The following is a 24234-nucleotide window of genomic DNA, read 5'->3' on the forward strand; positions in this document are numbered from 1 at the left end:
TTAACTAACCCCCCGTCAAACAAAAAATCTAACATTGAAAATAATCTGTAGAAACTGCGAACACAATCCCTCGGAAATCAAATCTAGAATAGTAACAAATGAAACTTACGTCTCTGGCGCGTCTGGGCGTGTCTGAGGGTGTTTTCGGGTTTACTGGGGTCACAGGCCTTCCGGTTTTCGCTGCTGAGGCATCCAGTTCCAAGAACAAGGATCTGGACTTCCTACTGATACCTGAAATTCAACCAAATGATCGGTCATTGATGAGAAATGATTATTCATCGCTGACAAACTGAGGTGTACACAAAGTTGGAGCCCAATTCAGAATATAGTTTTTTTATTTAAAGATCTATTATAATTTCTAAGATAAAATTTTTAATGCCCAAGTCATTGAGCACGGATGAATGGGCCAGCTGGGAGTCGCAGGTTGATCACCACTGAATCTATTTCGAGATCTCAAACAAACGTTCCCAAACCAAAACCGACTCGATAGATCAATCTGCGAGAGTCTCTTGACATCCAAGTTTGACGTAGCCAAGAGCAAACAGGTTGAATAATCACCAGGTTTAGATCCTCTTTCGGTTACGTCTATATCGAACACGCAGCTCGTAGAGTACATTGTAGCAATTTCGGTGATCGCGTGAATAATCGTGCTGCACCAGCGAACCCATGCCACGTTAATTAGATGGAATAGTTTTCTAAATATAAAGTAGACGACGGGGATGTTGAGACGCACCTGCTGCGATCACTTCCTCGTCAGCCTTCTCTGGTTTCGGTTTGTTGTCCGTCTCGTCGTCGGAGGCGGCGATCAGCTCGCCCCTTTCGAAACGTTCTTTGATGGAACGCGCGTGGGCGGAGGAGTTTTGCAGCTCTTCTGCTGGGTTAATTTTCGTCACACGGTCGCTTCCGGCCACTGCTTGCTGGTACATCTCCTTCATTTTACCCTGCTTGCCCTGCGACAGATATCGATCACTATTTTAACCATTCCAGCCACAGAGAATTCCGATTCAAAGCTTCCTAAAAGTATCCGAAACAGTCGTTTGAAGAATTTCGCTTCCCTAAGACAAGTAAAGGAAAGCTCGAGACAAGAGGCAGACTGAAAATGTCTGATTCTGATTCTATTTCCTCCAGACATGTCAAAAAATATTTGAAATATACAAATAGCCTAAAAATGTTTAAGATCATTGTTCGAGTTCATTCTACTTCTGTCAGGCTTGCCAAAATATTGTTATGATATAAGGAAGCATAAAAATGTCCAAGCCTGTCGCACGAATAAATTCTACTTCCTTGAGACACTGCCAAGACTGTCCGAGGTAAAAAGAAGCCTCGAAATGACTAACCCATACCATTCGGATAAATTCTGCTTTTGTAGGACACGTCAAAAAATATTTGAAATATAAAAGCAACTTGAAGATGTTTCAGATCGGTATTCGAATAAATTCTACTTCTGTCAGGCTCGCCAAAAAATTTTTACGATACAAGGTCTAAAAATATCTAAGACGGTTGTACGAATTATTTTTATTTCTGTCAGACTCGCCAAAAAATGTTTACGATGCAAGGAAGTCTAAAAATGTCTGAGATCGTTGCATGAAGGAATTCAACGTTTGTCCGGCTCGCCAAAAAATTTTTATGATACAAGTCTAAAAAGGTCTCGGGATGCTCGTTTGAAGAAATTCTTGGTTTATCATCTTTCTAGTGTTTATTATCGTTTAAATCGATGCGAGTTTTGAAAGTTACATTTGCTAGAAAATTAAGAATTTTTATTTGTCTTTACAGAGACTGATGTCAGCTACTGGGCGGTCTCCTAACTTTGTCGAGCCGACAAAGCGCTCTCGGCCGGCTCGCGAACGAATTAAAAGGAGGCGAGCAAGCAGGCTTCCTTTAGTCATTCTTGTATAGTAAAAAAGCAAATTGTTCTCGATCGTCCGTCGTTTCACCGCGTTTCAGCGCACTCGAGAGACTGCGTGCGCTACATTTTCCTCTCCGGGGAACGTTTTTCTGTGTCTACGTCTAATGGGCACGATGTCATTACCCCGGACTACTTCACGATTACTTGCCCGCGAATTCGTTTAGCGAAACGCGTCTGTTCTATCGAGAAAAGAAGAGTAATCTCCCAGGCGACTTCCGTTTTCGTTTATAGTTATCGGGGGATCGAAGATTTACCATGAACAGCCGTGAACGGATCCCAGCGATTTCCTCTTTCCTGGCTTCCCGTTGCACCTTGCGTCTACCTTGCTGGCTGGTGGTCTCCCAACGATTCTTTATGTCGTCCATTTTCGTGAAACTGATCGGCCGCTCACGAGTCGCCCGTTTTGCCTTCACGATCTCCGTGTCAGCCTCTGCAACGCGGATACACAAACTCTCAGCGAAACTTTGAACGGGGAAAGCTCTCGGCTCGACAAGTTTCGAGGAAGTTTCTTAGGGAGAAACGGTTCGCGACGCTTTCGGGAAACACAGCGAACCACCATTTGCTTCTAACTTTGCTCGAGCAGTATTCTGATCATTTTTATGGGCGCTTGGTCCCGAGTTGACTGCGGATTTTGCGCATTTCTAGCGAAAATGGTTGGCTGTTTCAAACTGAAGAGAAAAAGGATTTAGGACTGTCGATATACAGGGTGTCCACCTATATATCTCCTTTATTTTTAATGGCACAAACAAAACAAATATTTTTTGCATAGAGAAATAAATTCTTAATGCGACAACGATTTAATTGTTGCATACAGATTATTAAGAGAATACTGTCTGAATAAATTGATCAGGTCTCCGATAATGGTCTCGGATACTTCCATGTTTTTATATAATAATTTAGCTATCCTTTCCCCAGCTTTCTCTCATCTAGAAATCAATAAATCTCGAGCACAAACAAAAAGCTGATTAAAATCAATATTATCCCATCATATTCCTTTAATCGTGGGATATCATCTCCACAAGCTATTTAGTACAAGAAACGCATTAAATCCGAAAGGATATAAAAAATTCGCCACGCTGGAAACCGAGCGAATCACTCGAGACTTGCGGCATTAAGATAAAGCTCAAGAGAGGAGGACTTCAGACTTGCGAGTATTCGAATAAAATTAATTAATCCGCCGTTAGCGGGGTGTCGTTATCTCAGTGAAGTAAAAAGACAACAGAATTAACCGTCGTTAAAATGGTTACAGCGAGGGTCTTTCAGAAAGAGAGCCAGTCGAACGTTTTTCGCCGTGTTGCAGCTTGTAAACGAAGAGGAAGAGATCCGGGGGCAAAAAATGCCTCTCCCAAGGAAATGCTCGAACAAAAGGAATAGAAAGGGAGAATGCGACGAGGGAAGGGCCGAGGGCTATCAGCGAAACGAAGGAGCCTTGCGATTTGTATTAAGGGGGTCTTCTGGTCTAGAGCGTCACTTTGTAGGCCTTCGAAAATTTTTCTAAAGAAATCAGACGACTGTTTTCGGTCGAGCTGTTTTCAGACATGTGCTTTAAGAATGCGAAAAAACGGAAAATCTATTATCTCTTGGTTCTAGACTAAAGGACCCATAAATTAATGTTCTTCGGTGCTCACCCTCAGTCTCTTCGATCTCCTCTTCTTCCTCGCTCTCGCTGGACTCTTCATAGGGGATTCCATTCAGAGACTCGTCCGCCACACCAATGTCCATGCCCTTCGCCTGGAATCTGGACAAAAAGACGCGCAATGTACCCGCGAACATTTCCACGAATTTGCAATTGCGCGCCGGTGCATCCAGCGACTGCAGCTCTGATCGCGCGAACGCCGCATCTGTCGCAAGAGCCGCGGTTTTTTACACGACTAAGCTCGTTCTATATTAGCGAGCCTTCGCTTGCACATTTTCGAGTGACACGGCAACTTCGGACACCGGCACCGTCGAGTCGCGTTGCAGAGCGTTGCAACGCGGTGCAACGCCATGCACTTGTTCGACCGTCTCCCCAAGCTGCTCCTGGTTTAATGCGTGCAGCGAAACGATGGAATGCAATTTGCGACCAGGCTACGTTATTATGATGTTATGTCGGGAGGGAGCGAGACACGAACGAGAGAACTGTGTACGAGAGGATCAGGACAAGGATGTTTGCGGGTGGTGATCGAGTGTCTAAGATCTAGACGATTCTAGATTAAAAGCTTTCCTGTTGAAAAATGTTGACTCCAGAGGAAAGTTTGTTCCCCTCGGGTCAATTAAATCGGATAAACACAAATCTGTCCAACGAGACGATCTTACTATCAGAGAGAAGGGTAACTTCAATGTTCTCTGTCGCACTCGAGTCACTATGTTTACGTTTACTACCTCCTCTCGTTGAGCAGATTACAAGAAATAATGGCTTCTAAAATCATTAGGGCAAAGTGGAATAATTTCGTATTGAGATCGAGTGTTAAAAATTCCCCAAATCAATAAATTAATTCCGAAATGTTTCGGACCAAGGCAAGAAATGATCGGGGATCGAAATGGTACCAAGAAAATGGTCGACCATAAGAGCGTCTGTTGTGTCCATCTCGTGGAAACGAATCTGTGTCATGGCTGGCACGAGAACCATCTCCTCGGCCCACGGGCCTGGTCGTATAAGGCCGTGGAACGCGAGAAGAGGAGAGAGTGTGCGCGCGGGAGATTATATCGATCGGATCGAACGAATCATCCTCAATCCCTTGCGGGTTCCCTTGCTCTTTACTCACTTGGCGAGCTTGCTGAGGATGCTCGGCGACCTCTTCACGGCTACCTGGGACGGCGACCTCTCGATCTCGTTCGCCTCCGTGCCAGCCTTTTCGAACACCTTGAACCGGGACTTCACGTTCAGGCTCGACAGCTCCTCGAGACCCAGGTCCGGTTTGTCGGAGGCTGGAACGCAGATTGGAGAAACGTTTTCATTAACGCGTTAATCACCGTTCACGCCGCTCCGGCGCCACACTAATCACCACGAGAGGGAGGCACGTGGATTTAATCCGCGGATGCGCGAACGCCGGCTTGTTGCGCGCGTTTCCGCGAAAACCAAGGGGTGAGCCTCGAAAATCCACGCAAACCGCTCGCAAAAACATCTGGCCTTTATAGTGTACACTCCTTGCATTCGAGTCTGTTCATTCTTCCTCCGATCTGCTACCAGCAACTTGTACTCATTTATTTATCCAATTTTATATATTTATTCAAAATCTCACGCGTTCTAATATTTTTGTCAATGGAACATTGTAGATCTTGCAAGTACCATGATTGCTGGGAGTCGTTTCATCTCAGTCGAGTGCAAAGGGTTAAATATTCCGGCCATTAGACGTAATTAGAACTTGTAGATTGCAGATTTTTCGCAGTTACAGCATGCACCGCTTTTAAGGCAGTTGAGAAAGATACAATTATTTACTAGACAAGACGACAGATGATAAATTTCGTATTTGCATAAAGATCTGCAATCCACATTTGGCACTCTACACTCTACACACTTATGCTGATACTTTCGAATCAATGCTTGTGGTTCACCCAAAGGTTAAATCATTTCGAGAAGATCCGATGGAGATGAGTTAGTCGCCAACACAAAGAACTCATCGATCTTATTAAGTCACTCAAGCTGGCCAGCCCATTTCCACGTTTATTCACCCAAGAATGATTCACGCGTTCCGATCTTTCTGTCGGCCGTCCAAGGTCGCTTCCCCCACCGTGAATCATTCCCTGTACTGGCGGAATGGGTTGGCTGTTATCATCATGCAACAGTAATTCTTGACCATTTTAACGGCTCGTTAAAGAACGATTATCGAGGGTAGGGAACACACAGGGGCGGCGCGAAACGAAAGAATTTAAACGCGTCGTTAGGGACGTCGAGTTGTCGGTCGAATGCGATTAGAACTGCACTCTGCACAAACTGTTAGCAGGTTAGGTTAGGCTAGGTCGGTGTCTGGACCGATCACACTTCTGTCAGACTTTACCTCTGACCACGTCGGGCGGCAGCTCTTTCGGCTCGTTCTCCCTAATGATCAGCTCCGGCTTTCGAGGTCGCACTACGGAGTTCATAAGACATCTCTTTGTCGCATTAACGATCTCTTTCTCTCCCTCTCACACACACACTCTTTCTCTGTCATTCGTACGGCCTTTCTCGCTCTATCTCGCGCAAGTATTCGCGTGTAATTACCGAACCGGGTTCGTGAACGTTGGCACGATGTTAGAGGGGGAGGGGATAGTAATTTCTGGCGAGCACAAGAAAGGGGGACAATGACGAGCCCCGACGTGGAATATGCGAGAGCTTATTTCATTCGCTCGCCCGAACAGGCAATAGAATTTCCTCTGTCCCGGAATGGGCTTCGGCTCTTCCATTATCGGCCACCGTAATAAGTTGTCCGCTTCTGCGCGAAAAATTTCAGACGAAATGATTTAATCGCCTGGCAAAACCAGGATGAATACCATTCGGATTCAGAGTACACTCTGTTTGAAATCTCCATCACCGACTCGTTATTTTACGGTGCTGGGTTAAAAGTCAAGAAACTCGATGATAGATAAGACCGCAGCCAGCACGATATAAAAGAAACAAATCCATTCCACGAACTTCTGATCCGCACCTCGTAGATCCAATCCAAGCGGAGGATAAAAGAATCAATTTTTCGAACCGGGATGGGATTGAGACGAGAGTGTTTCTCGCCGTAGGATAAAATGGATCCTGCGAGTTTATGTTCGCGGCTGATTCAAAGAGAATCCGGCGAGGAAGAAGGAGGATCGAAGAGAATCGAAGAGGATGGAAGAAGGCTCTCGAGGATCCGCGTTTCGAATCGCGGCGTGTCCGGCGGCGATATCAAAGCGACCGGGAGAGAGAGATTCGCGGATTAGACGCGGATGCTATTTTCAGCGAGCAAGTTCCGCCTACGTGTGCGCAGCGTTTGTGCGACGTTTGCGCTGCGTTGTGCGCTCGGTGCGCTCAGTACACTCGACGATCGACTTACCAGGTTGTTCGGACTCCTCAACCGGTTTCGGTTGGAAGAGCTCCTTGAAGTGTGGCTTACAGTAGAGGATGGTCTCGTGGCTCTCGTAATTGTCCACGTTGAGCTGCTTGCTACACTGCACGCACCGGAAGCAATTTTTGTGCCAGACCAGACCCTCCGCCTTCGTTTGCTCCATCTGGAAGACGACCTTGCCGCAGCTGCGGCAGTTCGGGTTCGTGTCGCCATTTTGGCCCACCTGTCGGCAGATCAAACCCTTACATAGACTCCTCCTTGAAGAAGATCTACATTTCTGGTCATTTTCATCGATTTAAAATTACACTGACACACGGCGACTCTCATCACTAGTCAGACACTCTTTACGACAATTCTAACTATCATTTATGTCATTCTGATAATGAATAATTTTTTCGAAATTTCATTTTATGAACAATTTTTAGTTGATCGGGTCTTATAGCTTCTCGAAAATATTCAATCCATTTGGTCCAGTTTCGGAAGGGTTATTCTCCCTTGAAGAGCGGTCGAATATTAATGAGAGTCTGTGTTGCTCGGGCTGTCGCTCGATAATTAGACTGCGGATTTTATGCACTTACTGCACTGATTATCTGGAATTCCAAGGCTTTGGAAGAACTTAACAAGATTTTCAATCTAGCCGGTGGCGGCGTAAAAGAAGCTTTTATAGAAGCGGACTAATTTATCAGCCGCATTTTTTAGCATTACTTTATATCAATATCTCGCAATGAAAGTAGGATTCTATCCGCTTGAATTCAAATAATTTTCGAATTTATGTCTGTAGTATAGGATATTTAATACGATCGTCGAATTCTCAATTATTGTTATACTTAACGAGTACAGTGTTCTATTTAAGCAACTTCGTTATTGTTGGTTCGAACTCGTTTAGGAATTTTTCAATGTCTCGCGGTGGCGGTAGTTATGTATAATTAAAGCGAACAGGCTCGTTAACAATTTGACAATGTTGATTATTTATTTTTGGTACGGTAGAAAATTATTCCGAGTTATGGTTCAAGACCGTCGGGTTGTGAATTAGAGGATAATAATCCGCGTTTGCAGATCCATCCGCAGTCCGTGCGTAATAGATGGGGTGAACCAACCCCTCATGCTCTCGCACCCCTTTTACTAGCGCATGAACACGACGGTACACTTTCTGTTTACCGTTGTAATTACTAGACAGCGAATGAGTCTTTTCTTCGAACGGAAATGCGCGTCTTTCATTAATTTTCCTCATCCTGACTAATGGACTGCAGATCTTTGTCCGTGGGATGCAAAAATTCAGGGAACATTGCAAACTACACATCGATCAAATAGAACACTCACTTTCTATTCACCGGAGCCAGTCACAAAGAAAAGGAAATTCTAATACATTTCTCTCGACGTTCTTTTCTAAACATGATCATGTCAAGCTCTTTAATTAACCAACTAATTAAATAAAATCGCTGGCAAGTTGGAGAGCGATTTTATTCAAATCTGATTCATTAAGCACATGCGGTCTGCAGTCTACGCATTCATAGTCACATTGACAGTGGCGAACTACATAAATAATACTTCTTACGATTTTCATGTTGATTCGATCTTCTTGAGTCTGTTCATACTGGTGGTGTGAGAAATTGATATATGAATAATTGACATTCAACAAAACTTACAACACTGTATAAGACGATTTAAAAACAGGTGATAAACGATGTATGAATTTAAGTGAAGAGAAACAGTATGAAACAGCGTATGAAACGATTGCAATAATTGCTGTGAACAGATGTAAAAATAGTTGAGCAGGTTCGGGCGAAGGCAGTAAAATTGCATAAACATCCGCAGTGTAAAAACCACTAGAAAAATCGTGTTTAGGGCTGGCTGCGAATCTCGCGGAAGCAACCCTTCAGCCTTCAGAGGAAAGCTACCCCCAGTGCAGCCCTCTTTGTAGTTGGCGACCAGGAGCTCGACACAGAGAGGCTATTTACACGCGCTCTCCGCGACTGAAGGGTTAAGCATGTCGATCTTATAAGTATCTCGTGAGCTGGAGAAGACGACGAAGAAGACGACGCCGATGAAGAACAAGAAAAAGAAAGAAGATGAACAGGCGCTTACGGCGGCGGCGTTCAGCTGCTGTTGCACTTTGCCCGCGTCGATCGAGCGCACATGCAGCACCGTCTTCTTGCTGAGAGCGTCGAATTTATTGAAGCTCGACTTCTGCGAACACAAACAGTGGAGGCGTCAAACGAGAGATTGGCGAAGCGAGCCGCGTGCTGATTGTCGGGAAAGAAAGAGAGAACTCGTGGATTCGTGGTGTTTTGTCGTCTAGCTTGAAGCCTGTTCTGCGTGAGCGTAAAAGCGTGTACTTTTCTGTTCCTCTGCGTTCAACAACTTTCAACCGAGAAATTATATCCTCGCGAATCGAATCGTATTTCGATTTTTCTTTTCAGACGATTACGTGGTGAAGAAGCTTGAAAGGTGCCCACGGTGACACAGGTGGGTCGGAAACACCTCGTGCTAACTGGGTGCGATTAGGGGCTCTCAAACGGGACGTAGGGGAGTTTAAAAATTGGAGAGGGTTCAAGTGAAACGAAAACTCTGCTCATTTTTTGCAATTCAGGTGTTCTTTAGTTCACATTTCTCACAAGTTTATCAATTTTATACTCTTAATCATTGACGCTGCTTATAGGTTCCAGGGCAGCTATGATCTCTAAATGAGTAGAACTGTCGTTTTAATGGTCGCACTTTAAATAAAACAGAGTCTGAGCTCATGTTTGAAGTTTACACACACCATGCTCACGTTTCTCTACGAATGAAGAAACGCTTAGGGTATCGCTAGTCTACAAATGAGTAGAATTGTTGTTTCAATGGTAGCAAATACGCAGCACAAGGGATATAGGTTGGGTTTGCTACAGGTGATAGTTCGTCCGTCGAATTAGTATGAATATGACCGAAATAATGAGATTTTCAATAATGAGAGAACTAATACTAAATTACAAGCGAGATAGTGATAGATATGCGATAGGAGCGAGGCATAAGCGGAAACGAAAATTTTCTGGAGAGATTGAACCTGTCGGTACGAACATCTCTCCGTTTTAGGGGGGCTTACCTCAAACCTCGGCCGATCCGTCTCCACACCCTCGTTCGTTAAGTTTGCCAAACTACAGTAGGAAGCCCTCTGTCCCGAGGAGGTCGATATTTTTTTCATGATTTTTTCGGTTAAGGTTTTTTCATGCACGGCCAGGAGAGGGCGGACCGAACAAAAAGAAAGAAACAGCACGGGCTGCGGGTTAGTGTCGCGTTAGGGTCGATATTATAAGCGGTACACCTTCATTCTCGAGTTTCAGGATCCACCGGTTGCCATAACATTTCATTCACCTGATAGATCTCACTCTAATTCATCTATTCTTATTGTAGAAAAGAAATGGAACCTTAAAAATGGTAGAATTCCATTTTTAAATTGAATGTTGTATACTGATTGCAATCGGAAAGTTCAACTAAGTTTAACTAAGAACAATTATATTGCAACACAACGAACAAAATCATACAGAAAACTGGATCTTTTGGTCGTCGAAATGATTATACTTGGTTCGAAGGGGTAAACGTCGTCGGATCGAGTCTTTCCGATTCCCATCAGCGTCTTCATCCACCTCTGATGATCTACAACAATTACGGAGCCGATTGCCAACTGGATGGCATCTCGATGGACGCGTTAATTCGACGAGTCGTCCCGTATAATACGAAGAGCGATCGAGCTCTGGCAATGGTGGACCGTAAATGGCCGCCGGTTGCCAATCGGCCGATACGTATCTCGACAACCGATGCATCCCACAGAGAGAAGAGAACAGGAACGAAGGAGAGAAGAGCGAGATGGGACAACGTTCGGAGACAGCTGGAATCGTTCGAGTTTCGATTTTGGCACGATCGTCTCTCTGGAGTTCGCTTTCTACTTTTCGACGATCCTCGGTCCTGTGCTCGATACGATCAGTTCTATTATCGTACATGGGATCGACGGGAAATTGAAATTCCGCGCGAATAGTGGACCCTATTCATATCAGCATCATGATTTTCCACGAGTTAGACCGATTATACTGTTTGGGAAGTATAGGTTGCTCTTTCGTGCAGTCCTGTGGCGCTATCGAAAGCAGGGGCCACGAGGCTACGCCCACTCGAGACGCTTTAAACAGAGAGGAGAATTGATCTTTTTGCGGCAGATGTACTTGAATAAAAAGGGACTTTGAAGTAGAATCTTAATCAAAAGTGAGAGCAACGAAGCCACGCCCACTGAAGACCGCGCCCAGGAATATATAAATAGATAGATTCCAAGAGTACGAAGGCCACGCCTACTTAGGGCACTGTACCCAGAGGGATCAAGATAACCTTGTTTCTCTTTTCTCTAATGTTATTGGTTCCAAAGCATTGCTCCCAGGAGCAACCTAGACTATTCCCAGGGAAGTCCAACCTCGTAATCCATGACTAGTTCCGTTGCTCGCGAATCGGAGACGATTTCACTATGCTCGAGCGGGAATTATGTCACCCGACACGAAATCCGTAACCGGTTAACCGATAAACGCCGGATACGTTTAAAAAAAAAAACGAGGAAAAAGGAAGTGGAAAAAAAGCCATGAGACCTCGATACTACGGCGAGTCGAGTACAAAGTGGGGCAAATGAGTAGCAGTAGGTTATTATCAAAGCCGGCCCTCCCTTAAATGGAGAGACAGCATTCGTGGCGTGACGACGACCGACTCTTTCAGCAAAACGCGCGACGTACTCGAGCGAATCGCGATCACGTGCACGCACCCCAGGATTCCCTCGAGGATCGACCTGAGAAGCTGGAATCCTCCTTGATCATTTGTTGGATACGGTGATCTTCGCGCAGAATGTGTCACGCCTCGTGTTATCATTATTAAGTGAAACGATAAGCGGTAATTTGCGAAAAATGAGCTTCGAGTGCAATGCGTTCAAAAGGGAAGTAAAAAGGTATCGTTTTGTGATCGTATTGTTCCAGATGTCTCCGACGTAGCCCAATGGGTTCATGAAAGGTACTTACGAGGGCCTTGACCGACACCCCGGTGAAGACGAACGCGTCTCTGGTGAACTTCGAGTAACCCTTCTCGCATAATCGAAGATCACCCAGCGACCTTGCTTTCTAGGATCGTCGGGAGCGTCAACGGGAACTCAAGATTAGCGGTAAGTTGCGGACAGTGATCGCGGAGCTGCGAGCTTTGCGACTTTCTTTTCAAAACATTTTTTTTATAATAACAAAAAACCTTTGATTCGAGAAATAATAAAAGATGGCTTCTACAAAGCCTGTAATAGTGGTGTAACGTTAACAAAACATTTGATCGAAATTGATTGATTTACAATCTGGAGCCTGAAGCCGCAAAGCTCGCGCCCCCGATGGCGATTAGTATGCTGTTACGATGATCAGGAATTAAAATTCATAGTATAATCGGCAAAAACAATCGTACCGCGCGAAGCGACTAAAACGGAAGATCGGATATGGCTCATGCAATAACAATAAAACTGTTAATAGGACTGTCGTTCATCCCGTTGCACACGTGAACGTCGGATGCTGTTGACATGCTTCTGAACGAACACCAATTGCTGTGTGCCGACCGAGAGCACCGATGCGATGTCCCGAACGAATTGAACCGATTGAACCGTTTATAAATCGAAACAGTCTCGCCGGAGACACACACTGAATGGACAAGATCGAAATGTATTGCGCGTGTTGAAGCTTGGATTCGAGTGTAGATACATGATACGGTCCTTTCTCAAGATCTCGACTGTACTAGTTCGTTAACTCTGGACCGCTGAAGATTGCTTTCTTAAATCCTGAATCATCATTTCGAATTAGCGAGACCGCCCATCGATCCGTTCTTGCTTTACTCGTGTCCCGTTAGGTTCAGCAAATTATTTATTCCTTTAGAACTCCATGTGATTTCGTTGTTTCGATGTTTGTTAAAATAATTCGTTAAAATAAACGTCGCCGTACGACATCTTTGAATAAAATTTTGTGAATTTGATGTAAACCTTGCATGAAGATAATATGTGTGTTTATAGTAATTGGATCGATGTTGACGGGCGATCCCACCGATTTCCTGTTCGCTGCCCGAGCAAAAGACGAGAACAGGGAACAGATAGATGATGAACAAAAAAAAAAAGAAGAAAAACGAACGAATGTATCGATACAAACCTCCTCGGTCTCCATCGCGTGATTCGCTTTCCCGTACGCCGTCTGATCGCCGTCGCTCATGCTCGAGATGTCGCCAAAGCTACGACACTGTTAGTGACAACAAAATACAACTGACAAAAGTGTATCGACAGCCATCGAAGCGGTTTTTTGCCGTTCAGCCGCGCGAACAAGCATCTCGAAAATAAAAAAACAAATGAGAGAAAATAAAAAAGGAGTACAAAATTAAAATTGAAAGAAAGAAATATCACGAGTAAGAAGTAATCGCAATGAAATAGAGAAAGAGAGAGAAATAGAGAGAGAGAGAGAGAGAGAGAGAGAGAGAGAGAGAGAGAGAGAGAGAGAGAGAGAGAGAGAGAGAAGATTTAACACAGATAGATATGTAGTAGATCGACGCGATATGACCGGTGCACGTGAATCGCGGGCAATACGATCGTATCGAACCGAAGTATCGGATACTTGTTACTCACCAGCTGCTTGATCGACACGCCGGTCGCGATCTTTTCCTTGATCGATCGATCCTGCTCGTGACGAGTCGCCTCCGATACATATGTCTGTGTCTGCATGCACAAAATACAATGCAACAAACCTAGTCACCATGCTTCTGTGGGTCACGCGTACGGTGACACACGCATACACATACACGCTTACGCACGCTTACACATACTCAGACAGATCGACTACTATACTGGGGTGGTTTAAACGAGATCGAAAACGGGTGGGGGCTTCTACTGAATCTTGATTACGACGGTGTCGAGGACGGTAAAAGACATACGGTGTCGAGCCACAATGATCTATAAAGGGATCTAGCCCGACCGAAAGTCACCCAGGATAATTAATCACCCTACGCGACGTACGCTTCGAAGCGGATTGATTTATAGATCGCTGACGATCGATCTGACCGTATATCGGAACGCTGACTCTCTACGTGCAAGGTACTTACGGGCCAAATTGAGCAAGCGCTGGTTCATTAATGCTATCGCGGTCTCTTTGACAATGCCTGCCATCGGTTACCAAATAATTCAAGGTAAATAGCCGGATAAACGATCTCGAGCTTGCTATGGAATTCGCGCACGATTTTCTGCACCGCATGTCCCAGGCGAAACAAAATATATTTTAAGTGTATGTATATATTTCTACAAGAAAGAATATATTTTTCGAAATAAAAATCATTTGAACTTCGCCTTAAATATTTAAATACGTTAATGCACCGAAATGACAGGAAATATTTGAGTGTTATCGTTCGCTTGGGACATCCTGTATGATATTCTGACTTCGCTGGACGTTTCACGTCATTATAACTGGATCGAGAGCTTCTTTGACTTGGTTAAGTCTCTAAGTAGCTTTTACAAATCTGAAGGAAAAGTATACGACATTGAAATGAATACAAGAAATTAACAATCTCTTGCACATATATTTTAGAGTTGCACGAATACACATATAATGTATTGAAATCAAATGAAAATGAAGACAGTTCAAAGAAACTCCTTCGCCAATACCTTCATATTACTTAACATTTCCCTAGCCTTCTTTTCACTGACTTTTACCAGCGAGATTTCGCTGCCTCGTTACCCCTAACTATAGTTAAGAAACGCTGCATCGTCACGGCTCACGTCGCGAATCCGATCGCGGTCAATTTGCTAGATCGCGCGTGGCAAATTCTCCGTTTCGATCGGACGATATACATTTCGTAACACTTCTCTCTCTACGCGATCTATCGTGTCACCGTGGCTATAAGACTTACCAGAGACTTGACGTTCACGTTCGACAGATCGTTCTCGTCCGAGAAATCGAGTGATTCCGGTTGCGTTTGCCGGGAACCGGTGTGCATGCTCGGCTCTCGCAAGTTAGAGTTCTGACAACACAGAGAAACACGTGCCACACTGTACACATACATGCAACGAATCGATTGTCACTAGGATTATGCATCCCGTAGCAAGTCTAGAAACTCCTGGAGTCACCGAGAGACAGAGAGGGAGAGAGAGAGAGACTTCCGGGAATGTTCCATCGTCTGCGATCGTGCGGAACTGTCGGTTCGTGAAACGCTGGAAGTCGGACCTGTCCGAAAGTTCGGAATTTTTTCGAGGAAAGTGGAAGGTGGAATCGAGAATTTTTTATTGGGACTTTGTTAAGTGAATCTTTTTAGTTTAATGTACATTTACATTACTCTGAGGGAAATCGATGCAACTTTTCTGGCACCGAGGAAAAGCGGAGAATGCTCCGGGAAAGGTATTCAGTCAGACTATCGAGGATTGCTCGGAAAGCTGGTCGGGAAACGGGGTTTCCCGTTGCGGTAGAGTTTCCCAGACGACGGAACAGAGCCGGTGGTCTTCGCCGAATGAAACGGAAGTCCCGGTTTCCTCTTTCGAGCGCTGTCGATTCCTCGGCGGAACAATTACCGTGGACAAGCAAAAAAGTTGGCCTCTGTCGCAAAACATTGGACGTCCGGCACCTCCCAATTAAAGTGAAAACCCGGTGGAAACTATTCGCGTAAACGTCGCTTCGCGTTTCGTCGCGTCGTCGGGAATCGTGCGAGCGAGGAGGACTTCCGGTTTTGTGTACGAGCGACGACGGTCGTCCCTCGATCAGTGGATGGCTCCAGCCGCTAATTAACACGATAACGGTTCATGCACGCTGTTATTTATACCCACGCTGCCTCTTCTGGGTTCTCTGGGTCCCGATTGGCCTCCTCCTTCCTTCGGATCAGCGTTTCCAGAAGACTGCGTGTCCTCGATCAGACACACGAAGAGCCTAATCCTAAATCCCTGTACGGAGAATCGAGAAAACACGGATCATCGCCTCGTCGACTTACCACGGAGATGTTCTCCTTCTCCAGCTCGTTCTTCTTGCTCTTCTTGGTCTTCTTTGTGCGAGGAGTGAGGTTCGGAGACGCATCGTTCCCAGCGACGCCCTCGATCTTCTTCTTCTTCGTCTTGGTACCGCTCTTCGCCGTCGACGAGGTCACCACGGACGATGTCGTCGTTATTGTCTCCTCACGGCTCTCGCTCTACGGGGAAAAACGGGGGTAATTACTTTAATTGCCGGGCATTTGTTTCTAGGTGAACCCTGTCTGGCCCGGGAATTTTTATGTGACGCGTTTCTTTCGGTGACGGGCGTGAATTGGGTCAGTCTTTGTTCTTCCTAAAGTATCTACCTTCAGTAATAATTTAAAAAAATTTCCAACATTAGTATTATGAATACTATGCTATTTAGATTCATTATGATCAGAGACTGCAGATCTCTATGCAAAATGAAAATCGTTTGTTCATCGTTTTCACGGAACATCATGAATAGATTTACCAGTTTCCCAGCATCCTGCAACATTCAGTAACACTGTGTCTAAAAACCGGAGGGAATATAATTGGCATTAAAATTCAAGACGTTGCGGGCTGGCGATCTCGCAAGAGCGCTTGGCGAATAGTTAACGACTAGATTGAAGAGCGTGACGATCAATTTCCCTAACGACGGATCTCGCGGATATCGTCTCTGGAACGCGAGAGACATCCGGAGGGAGGATCCTCCTGGAAAGTTACGAAAGATTGAAAGTGGAGTCGCTAATAACACCGATCGACTAGCCGCGACCTCCTTCTGTATGTTTTCCTATACGATGATGGCACCTCTTCTGATCGTTTTGGTCTTGCACGATGCCAAACCCAACGATTAGCGTCGTCGTTGTCGTCGTTTGGACGGAGACCGTTTTTTTTTTTTCGCAGGCGTCCGCTAAATCAAGGCTGACCAGTGGCCTACTATTTTGCATATTGGAAAGGTGACACTCGATGCCTGTGTAATTGCACGGGCGGTTTCTATTGCGGAGTTAGAAAATGGTAACTAGTCTTCCTGCGTGCCACGAAAGTGGACCAACGGTGACAACCAGTGAAAATTGGGTCGGAATTCTCGACCGATCGAATTTTATGCGGAATCGATCGGTGCCGATACGTCTTGAATCGTCAGGGACATTCATCGGGAAGTTCTTAACAAATATAAAGCCATCATCATATTTGCTACCAATCATCAGTTTTCAATTGTGGACATTGTAGAGGCAATATAATATTAATTAATGTTTTGAGGCTAAGACAGATCGAGAAAACGGTTCCCGCGGAGGAAACAGAAGCGTGGACCAAGATTTGTCGATCTATTTCTGGATTCCTACAATTAGCAACGCCGAACAACTCGACTTCGTTTAACGCACAGATGCGTCCGGGTTAAGAAGGCACGCACAGCCGCTTTCTTCAATTAATAAAATGGCCGAGTTACAAGCCGTGCAGAGCGATGAAAGGGCAAACCGGGTCATGCATTCCTTTTCCACGCGTTAATAAGGTATTAACAGCTGGATGGATATAAATCGTGCAGTGGACCCGTTCAACCATTAAATCGCGACGATTTCGGCCGAAATTCCTGCTAATTAATTTGGAATTCTTTCCTGTCATTATTATCCTTTTGGATTTGTCTCTTTGATCTTAGAAAAGTGCTACTAGGAAGATATTAAAAAATGCTCGATAATAATGATTCTTTTCACAGAGAATTTACAACCCTGATAGACTGTATTTCATGTATTCCTTGTACACTGAGTATATTTATACAAGGCGTGTATAAAACACGAAACAGTAAACACGTTATAGAATAATTCAAGAGAGAACGACGCAATAATAAATCTTTAAACCTACTTCTGTTATCTACCATCTGCTCCGCATTGGAAATACTGCACAATTCGCAATTTCACTTTGCCCGACACTTTCCCAGGCGTGAATTAGAGTTTCTACTGTCCCTTGGTTCGTTTAGGGCTTTTAAAGCGATCGTGTATGACTTCAAAGTGTTGTCTGAGCTCCGCTTAATATTTTCACCGTTGATTTCCGAGTGTGCTGTGCTGGCATAATGGACGGTTGAACGTAATTGTGGCTGTGCGGAGGTAATCTGTAAATCGGAACGCCTATTCGGAGCAGTAAGAGCCCCCTCGAAGATAAAACGCTCGCGATCGTGTAGAAGGCGAGCCTGGAAAAGCGGGAAAGTCATGTAAACGACGTCAACGAAGATAAGTAAACGACACCTCGGCGAGCTACCTAAACGCGGCCGGCGATTTCTCACGGTGATTTTGATCGTGGTCGTTATGCCTAATGAATTTCCGGCGGTGCCGCCGGTTCATGGACGTCGAACGACCGACAAACGCGAAAACCATTTGTGACCGAACTGTGAACGCATCATTCAGAGAAACTCCGTCCGGTTCAACCGGGAACAACGTCGCGTCGGAGCTACATCGTGAAATGTTCTACCGCGTTTTCGCTTTAATTGAAACGATCGCGATTACCGTTTCCGTTAAATATTCATGCGCGGAGTCGAGTGGATCGGTTCGGTTCCCACTGCGATTATTTACGAAGATGGAAGTCTAAACGGTGTTGGTAAACATCGTACAGGTTCCCGGCCGAAATTCATTTAGCAGCCGCGTTTACTGAGTCCACTGTTAATTAACGGGGGAACAATCTCCAGCGAAACAATCGGTCGGCTTCGAAATATTCATGGAACCTGCTCGCCCGGCGAGTTCGGTGCCGGTAATGGAATCTATTTAACAGGAAACTTCCTATCGTCGGCCAAATCACCGGTTTATGATTTTTTTCATATCCGATCTATTTTCATCGCGAATAATCTAAATAAAGTGTTGACACTAAATATTATGACCTAGATATCTATAATGCAAATCATTGAATTTCGTAGAAAATTTTGGTTATCGTCGCAGGAGTTAAAACAGCAAGATTCCTCTTAATTGCTCGAAATAATACAGCATCGTCTCAAGTGGACAGCTATCGCTCGCAATACTTAATTAACGCTCGGAGCGAAAGTTACCGAGCATTTCATCCACGAAATTCGTTTCGATTGTCTCCGTAGAGTTGAATGAAGAGATCCCGGGCGCAGGAATTAGTCGCGAGAATAGTTTCGGCCGGTGCGCGGCGTCTCTTTATCGCGATCGTCTTATTGAACGATAAGGCCCGGATGATGGGCACAATGGTTCGTTATCGGCGTCACCGGCATCGTAAAAGACACGTAATTACGGGCACACGTAACTCAAGGAACCCGATTCGAGCATGCGATTACGCTCGCATTCTTCCCGAAAGCCAACCGAGCACGTTTCGAAAGTCACGGAGCCGCGCACCCGCGCGCGCGCGCGAGAACTCTCCGGACCGTATCATCGCGCGTTGTAATTAATATCCACCCGGTCTCGAGTGGAACGAGTATCGGCAACGATCGAAGACGATCGACGATCACAGACACGATGAAAATTTAGATGGTCACGGTGAATGGGAGCTGCCTTTCCGCTGGCCTTTCGTAACACTACTTTCTAATTCACCCGGCGCACGATGATGATTCACTTTCCGTGATTTTTGGTGCGGCTGCCGATAGAAAAATGCGACATCACCGCGGATGATCTGGCAGGTGGATGGACAGCTGGTTGCATAAAATCAGTCAGAAAAAGTGGCTATCGCTCGATCGTTTGCGGAGTGTTGCAGATTTTCTCTGGTAATGGTCGGAAGGAATGGTGCTTCCTGGCTGGCAGCTATGTTTGCATTTTATTCAAATTGTAAATTGAATTGGTCATTTCTGTCGACGAATTTTTAGAGTCAGGATATTCATGGTTGGACTCGGGGCATTTATGACAAAAGTGAGTATTGTGGATCTTCAGCCGAGACCTTGTGCAACGAGTTAATACCTGTCGTGCATGACAGGATAGGGAAGCATAGTTCACACATACCGTAGAGAATCGCTGATTCCATTACGCGAACCGCGTCGATGGTAACGGCGCGGTTTCCCGCGCGTTGCCTTCGCTAACGATTTCGGGAGCCGCTTCCGGTCTGTTCCGGGACGAGTCGCACAGCCACGCGCACGTGCACAAACACACCGAGATATCAACTAGTGTACACTGTTACACCGGGAAATCGATTTCGAGAGAAGGCACAGAGCAGACGCGAACACACCGGCCACCCACTCAGAACGACAGCGCGCGTCTACCTTGGCAACGAGGTCGACGAAAGCTGACGGAGGAACGTCGGTGAGCGAACACTATACGAGGAAGGAGACAGAAGACAAGGGAGAACTTAATGAAAGGAAGGGGAACCTCTGCTTCGGGAGGGTCCTGGGACCGACTGGGTATTCCTTGGTTCGCTCGATTGCCATTGGGAAAAATGGAACTGTCTGCGGACATCGCCCCGGAAATGTACACATTGTCATCAAGAACCTGCTGAACGGACGTTTCTGATTCAATTAGAGGCTCAAGACGAACCAGGATTGAAGTGAACATATTTTACCATTTAATTTAGAATTGCATACTAGTTGAACATATTTCTATTTGGTCTCAAAGACTGGATTGTTTGCATGAAATTTAGAGGACTGTTTCTAATACATATATCTTTCTCTGGTAGGGTAAACATTGAAAGTGAGTTCATAAAGAATCAATGTGCAAAATGGTCATTCTTGAACATCATACGAATTAAATCTAAAGCATTATTTGTATTTCATAGGTTTGTTCATACTGGATAAACGTGAAAGGATGAAAAAGGGTGGAGCAAGAATAAGGAAGAAGGAGAGCGTCCAACGATCGATGACCAGGTCCTACCTTGTTGATGATCATCCTCGTCGATCCTCGTCGGAGGATGATTCGTCGACCGGCTGGATCCACGACTCGGGAGATGTCTGTTGCTCCGAGCACCAGGTTCAGGAAACTCGGTGCTCTCCAAAGCGTGGACAGCCGGGAGGAAATCGTGGGGATAAGGTAGGTTTCCGCGATTGGCCGTTTCCACCGGACACGGGGAGACGGTTGGCCGCGTGCGTGTTGGCCAGGTGAAACACGCGAGGGGAGCGGAATACGGTCTGCTCACCTAGCAGAACGAAAGGTGCCGGGGCCCTGGAGATCCAGCAGCAAGAGGAGCCACCGGATTGGTCCCCGGCCTGAAGTCGGAGTGGTCGTTTCACGAAAGATCGACCTCGATATCACACCGGCCGAGCATGTTTCACGTAACACGCGCGCACACACCGGTTTTTTTTTTGTTTCGGAAAATCGGATCCTGACACACATCGGGATTCTGGCCTGGAAACTTGGGGGGCCTTGACTAGCTCTTGCTCAAGGTCGCACTTGATGAAAAGAAGCGATCCTGAATATCTGGACCGAGCACTCTTTTGTTCTTACGTTGTTGTTTTTGACTGAATAACATTTACTTCTCTACAAATAGATACATATTTGCAAAATGTATAATTTTAAAGAAATTTTTGAAGATAGCCACTTTATCGCTGGATCTTTCCAAACTCAATTTCAACGTCCACCCATCAAAAAGAAATGCATCATAATGATTAATATCGTGCTTAAGATTAGCAGATACGTCTGCAAGCCGTGTACAATACGCAATAAATGTCCAATCGTCCATTTTACGACGACTTCAACTTAGCCAATTAGCACGCGATTTGTTGGAAGGCTATTAATAGTCTTCCTAATGAGTTTGTTATATCGAAAAGCAGCTTGATCATTTACTTCTCTCATCATGATGTTAAAAGAGTTTACGAGTACAATAGCTATCACTTATGGAAAAATTAGGAGTCTTAATTAAGGATGAAGGCCTTCGCAATGAAAAAATTAAACGAAGAATAGCGTGATTTAGAACGTGTACGCTAATTGTGAGACTAGAAATGATTTGACCATTTTCTTAAAACACTTGCAAACGGGTTTAAAATATAGAAACGTGAAGAGTAACTCTCACTGGCTATAATTTCATGATAGTTTCTTTAGCATTTCTCTTCAGGCGTAAACGACGCCTCGAGTACTCATTTTCACCGTTTTTACTATAAAACCCGAGTTCATCGTCCATGAATGAAACAATTCAGCAGTCTGAAAGAACGCAATACAAGCACAACAATTCCTATGTGTCGTAATCAATGAAAATGTCTAGTTTCATTCCAAGCTGACAAAACTCTGTTTGCAGCACCTAGTCAGTTTGACCTTATCATAATGCTTGGAATAATGTTAGCAAAGTGCACAGTTCAAAAGTCGCCTAACAGCAACAGGGATTCTAGAGAAAGCCAGGGTGGTGTGGAGAAGGCTTAAGACTAAAAGTTTGAGGCTGTTTCTGCGGAAACTTTCGTTTTCCGGAAGGAGATTCTATGGACGAAGGCAACGCGCGTGAAATGGGCAATCATGCCCTAACGTTTCCCTCGTTCGTCGATAAGAAATCAATGGAGCCGCTCGTGCGTCATCTCGACAACAAATGGTGCGATACACGTTGCTGAACCGCTTGAACAACGCGTCTGAAGGGAAAGGAATTTTGCACTTCGATTGGCAAACGATGAACACCGATAACAGCAAAACAGTACTCGGCTCGTCTCAAAAGAAAATAATTATCACATAATATCATCCCTTCCCCTCAGCTATAACATAGTTTCGAAAACACCCTGTATTCCGAGAAAGAATTAAGACCTTGAATATTTTTCATCCCTTATATTTTCTCGCACCTGTTGCCGGAAACCTGACAATACCCCGTGACAAAAATAGAGCGAGGCTTTAATGGCCTGTCTATCGAGGGGAGTAAACAATCTGTTACCAACATAGGTCTGGGTTAGATCTGAAATAGATGAGGGATGAATATTGCGAAGTAGGAGGGTCGAAGCGCCGAGGTTTCAAGCGGAACAATTGCGGCCAGATCGATCCGTAGGATGCGTCGCGACCTCGATCTTGGTCAAGCCAGTTCCGAGCGGAACAGGTTACTCGGAGCACATGATTGCAGTCAGTGGTCATTGAACCGGGTTGCCTGATAACTCGGTTTCGTAGAGCGACGCCTTGATAAACGAGCGGATCGCTTCCGGTACGCGCGGCCTGCTCGCGTAGTGAATTATCGCGGACGTTTCCACCGGTGTCGGCGAGGTGTGTCCGACGTTGTTGTTTAACTTCACGGCCGCCGACAGTGTTGTGACTGCCGGTGTCGATCGATAATGGAACTTGTTGTTGACTGTGCTAAGCATCGGTCACCGCGATGACATTGCGTCAACTATACCTGTTGTAATCCTACACGCTCATCAAACAGTTGCGTGCGGTATACGTTGAAAAATTAATCCTACGCTTCTTACAAACAATTATATAGTTTATAAATATGTCAGGGCCCCAAATGCTTTTGAACTCAATGGATCAATACACTGGTGACCTTCACTGGGATTAATCCTGTTTTTCTGAATCTTAAAATTTGTTTGGACTCCGAAATATTTTGATACAATCTGTACACTACGCCAAAGCTACCTGTGACATAATCTAGCCCCAGGGTCCACGTGAACTCGCATAATATTTCACATCCGTCTCCCTGAACGCGCAAGTACGTTCACCCAAGTAAAAATACGATTTCCTCGTTCCTCGACGCAAGCGTGAACACGGGAATTATTCAAATTGACACTGTCATTCTCGCATCATGCCAATAAAACCCCACCATTCATTTACGCGTACGCGATGCCGCTTCCACACACAGCGCCCCGCGAAATTCACTTGAAAACGAACCATCCACTTTCACGTTTATCATTGCCGGATCGCGGACGTTTATGCAAATCCGAGCATGGTCCGCGGAAAAATGAAATTAAACAGGTATTCATCGGCGTCATTAACTATTTCATCGACTCGATAAATTCATCGGAGCACGAACACGCTCGCCTCGCGTACAATCGTAAAACCTGCAGTCCAATTATACCGAGTTTCTCTAGGCGGCGCGGCGGTGTATCGAGTTTTGAAAAGCAGAAAGGATGATCGCGAGGTGTGAGTCTAGCATTCGGTGGATCTCAATTTTCATCGACTCGGCGAGCAGCGTAATTTCGAAGCGGTCTTTCACTTTTTACTTTTACTTTTTTCGAGAGAAACGCTTCCTTTGTACTTATTATTATTATTAGACTGCGTATTTGATGCATTTATGGCAGAATGAGTAGATGCAATTCGAAAGAGTAATTGTTACCTACGATTTTATAGCGCTGCAATTCAACTAATTGTATTTTGTACTTTGTTCGCCCAACGAGGGGTCCAATATTGCAAAAATGTAAATGGTGTAAAAAGTAAAATGGTGTAAAATGTAAATGTATGTTGTGTCCAAGGTGAAGATTGGAGAAAATAGTCGTGATTGCCGATATTTGAATTCCGATTTGCGCAGTTTAATTCCGACGATCG

General features: G+C 45.0%; 1 protein-coding gene across 12 annotated transcripts in view; it reads right to left on the reverse strand.

Annotated features, from left to right (window-relative positions):
* LOC143216287 (uncharacterized) overlaps window positions 1–24234 on the reverse strand; it is a 77433-nt gene that overhangs the window by 12191 nt on the left and 41008 nt on the right. For 4 of the 12 annotated variants that reach the window (XM_076439189.1, XM_076439188.1, XM_076439194.1 and 1 more), the window contains 14 exons: window positions 15880–16074; window positions 14812–14922; window positions 13538–13627; window positions 13071–13157; window positions 11922–12020; window positions 9980–10048; window positions 8986–9087; window positions 6889–7123; window positions 5884–5955; window positions 4651–4813; window positions 3535–3644; window positions 2161–2336; window positions 734–950; window positions 110–231 (listed from right to left, as the gene is read on the reverse strand). In XM_076439189.1, coding sequence (XP_076295304.1) covers window positions 110–231; window positions 734–950; window positions 2161–2336; window positions 3535–3644; window positions 4651–4813; window positions 5884–5955; window positions 6889–7123; window positions 8986–9087; window positions 9980–10048; window positions 11922–12020; window positions 13071–13157; window positions 13538–13627; window positions 14812–14922; window positions 15880–16074 — 1848 coding nt within the window. The remainder of the gene's footprint in view (window positions 1–109; window positions 232–733; window positions 951–2160; window positions 2337–3534; window positions 3645–4650; window positions 4814–5883; window positions 5956–6888; window positions 7124–8985; window positions 9088–9979; window positions 10049–11921; window positions 12021–13070; window positions 13158–13537; window positions 13628–14811; window positions 14923–15879; window positions 16075–24234) is intronic. The other 8 variants (XM_076439191.1, XM_076439192.1, XM_076439195.1 and 5 more) reach the window with 8 other exon arrangements.

The sequence above is a fragment of the Lasioglossum baleicum genome, chromosome 15 (assembly GCF_051020765.1).
Source record: "Lasioglossum baleicum chromosome 15, iyLasBale1, whole genome shotgun sequence".
Taxonomy (NCBI): Eukaryota; Metazoa; Arthropoda; class Insecta; order Hymenoptera; family Halictidae; genus Lasioglossum; species Lasioglossum baleicum.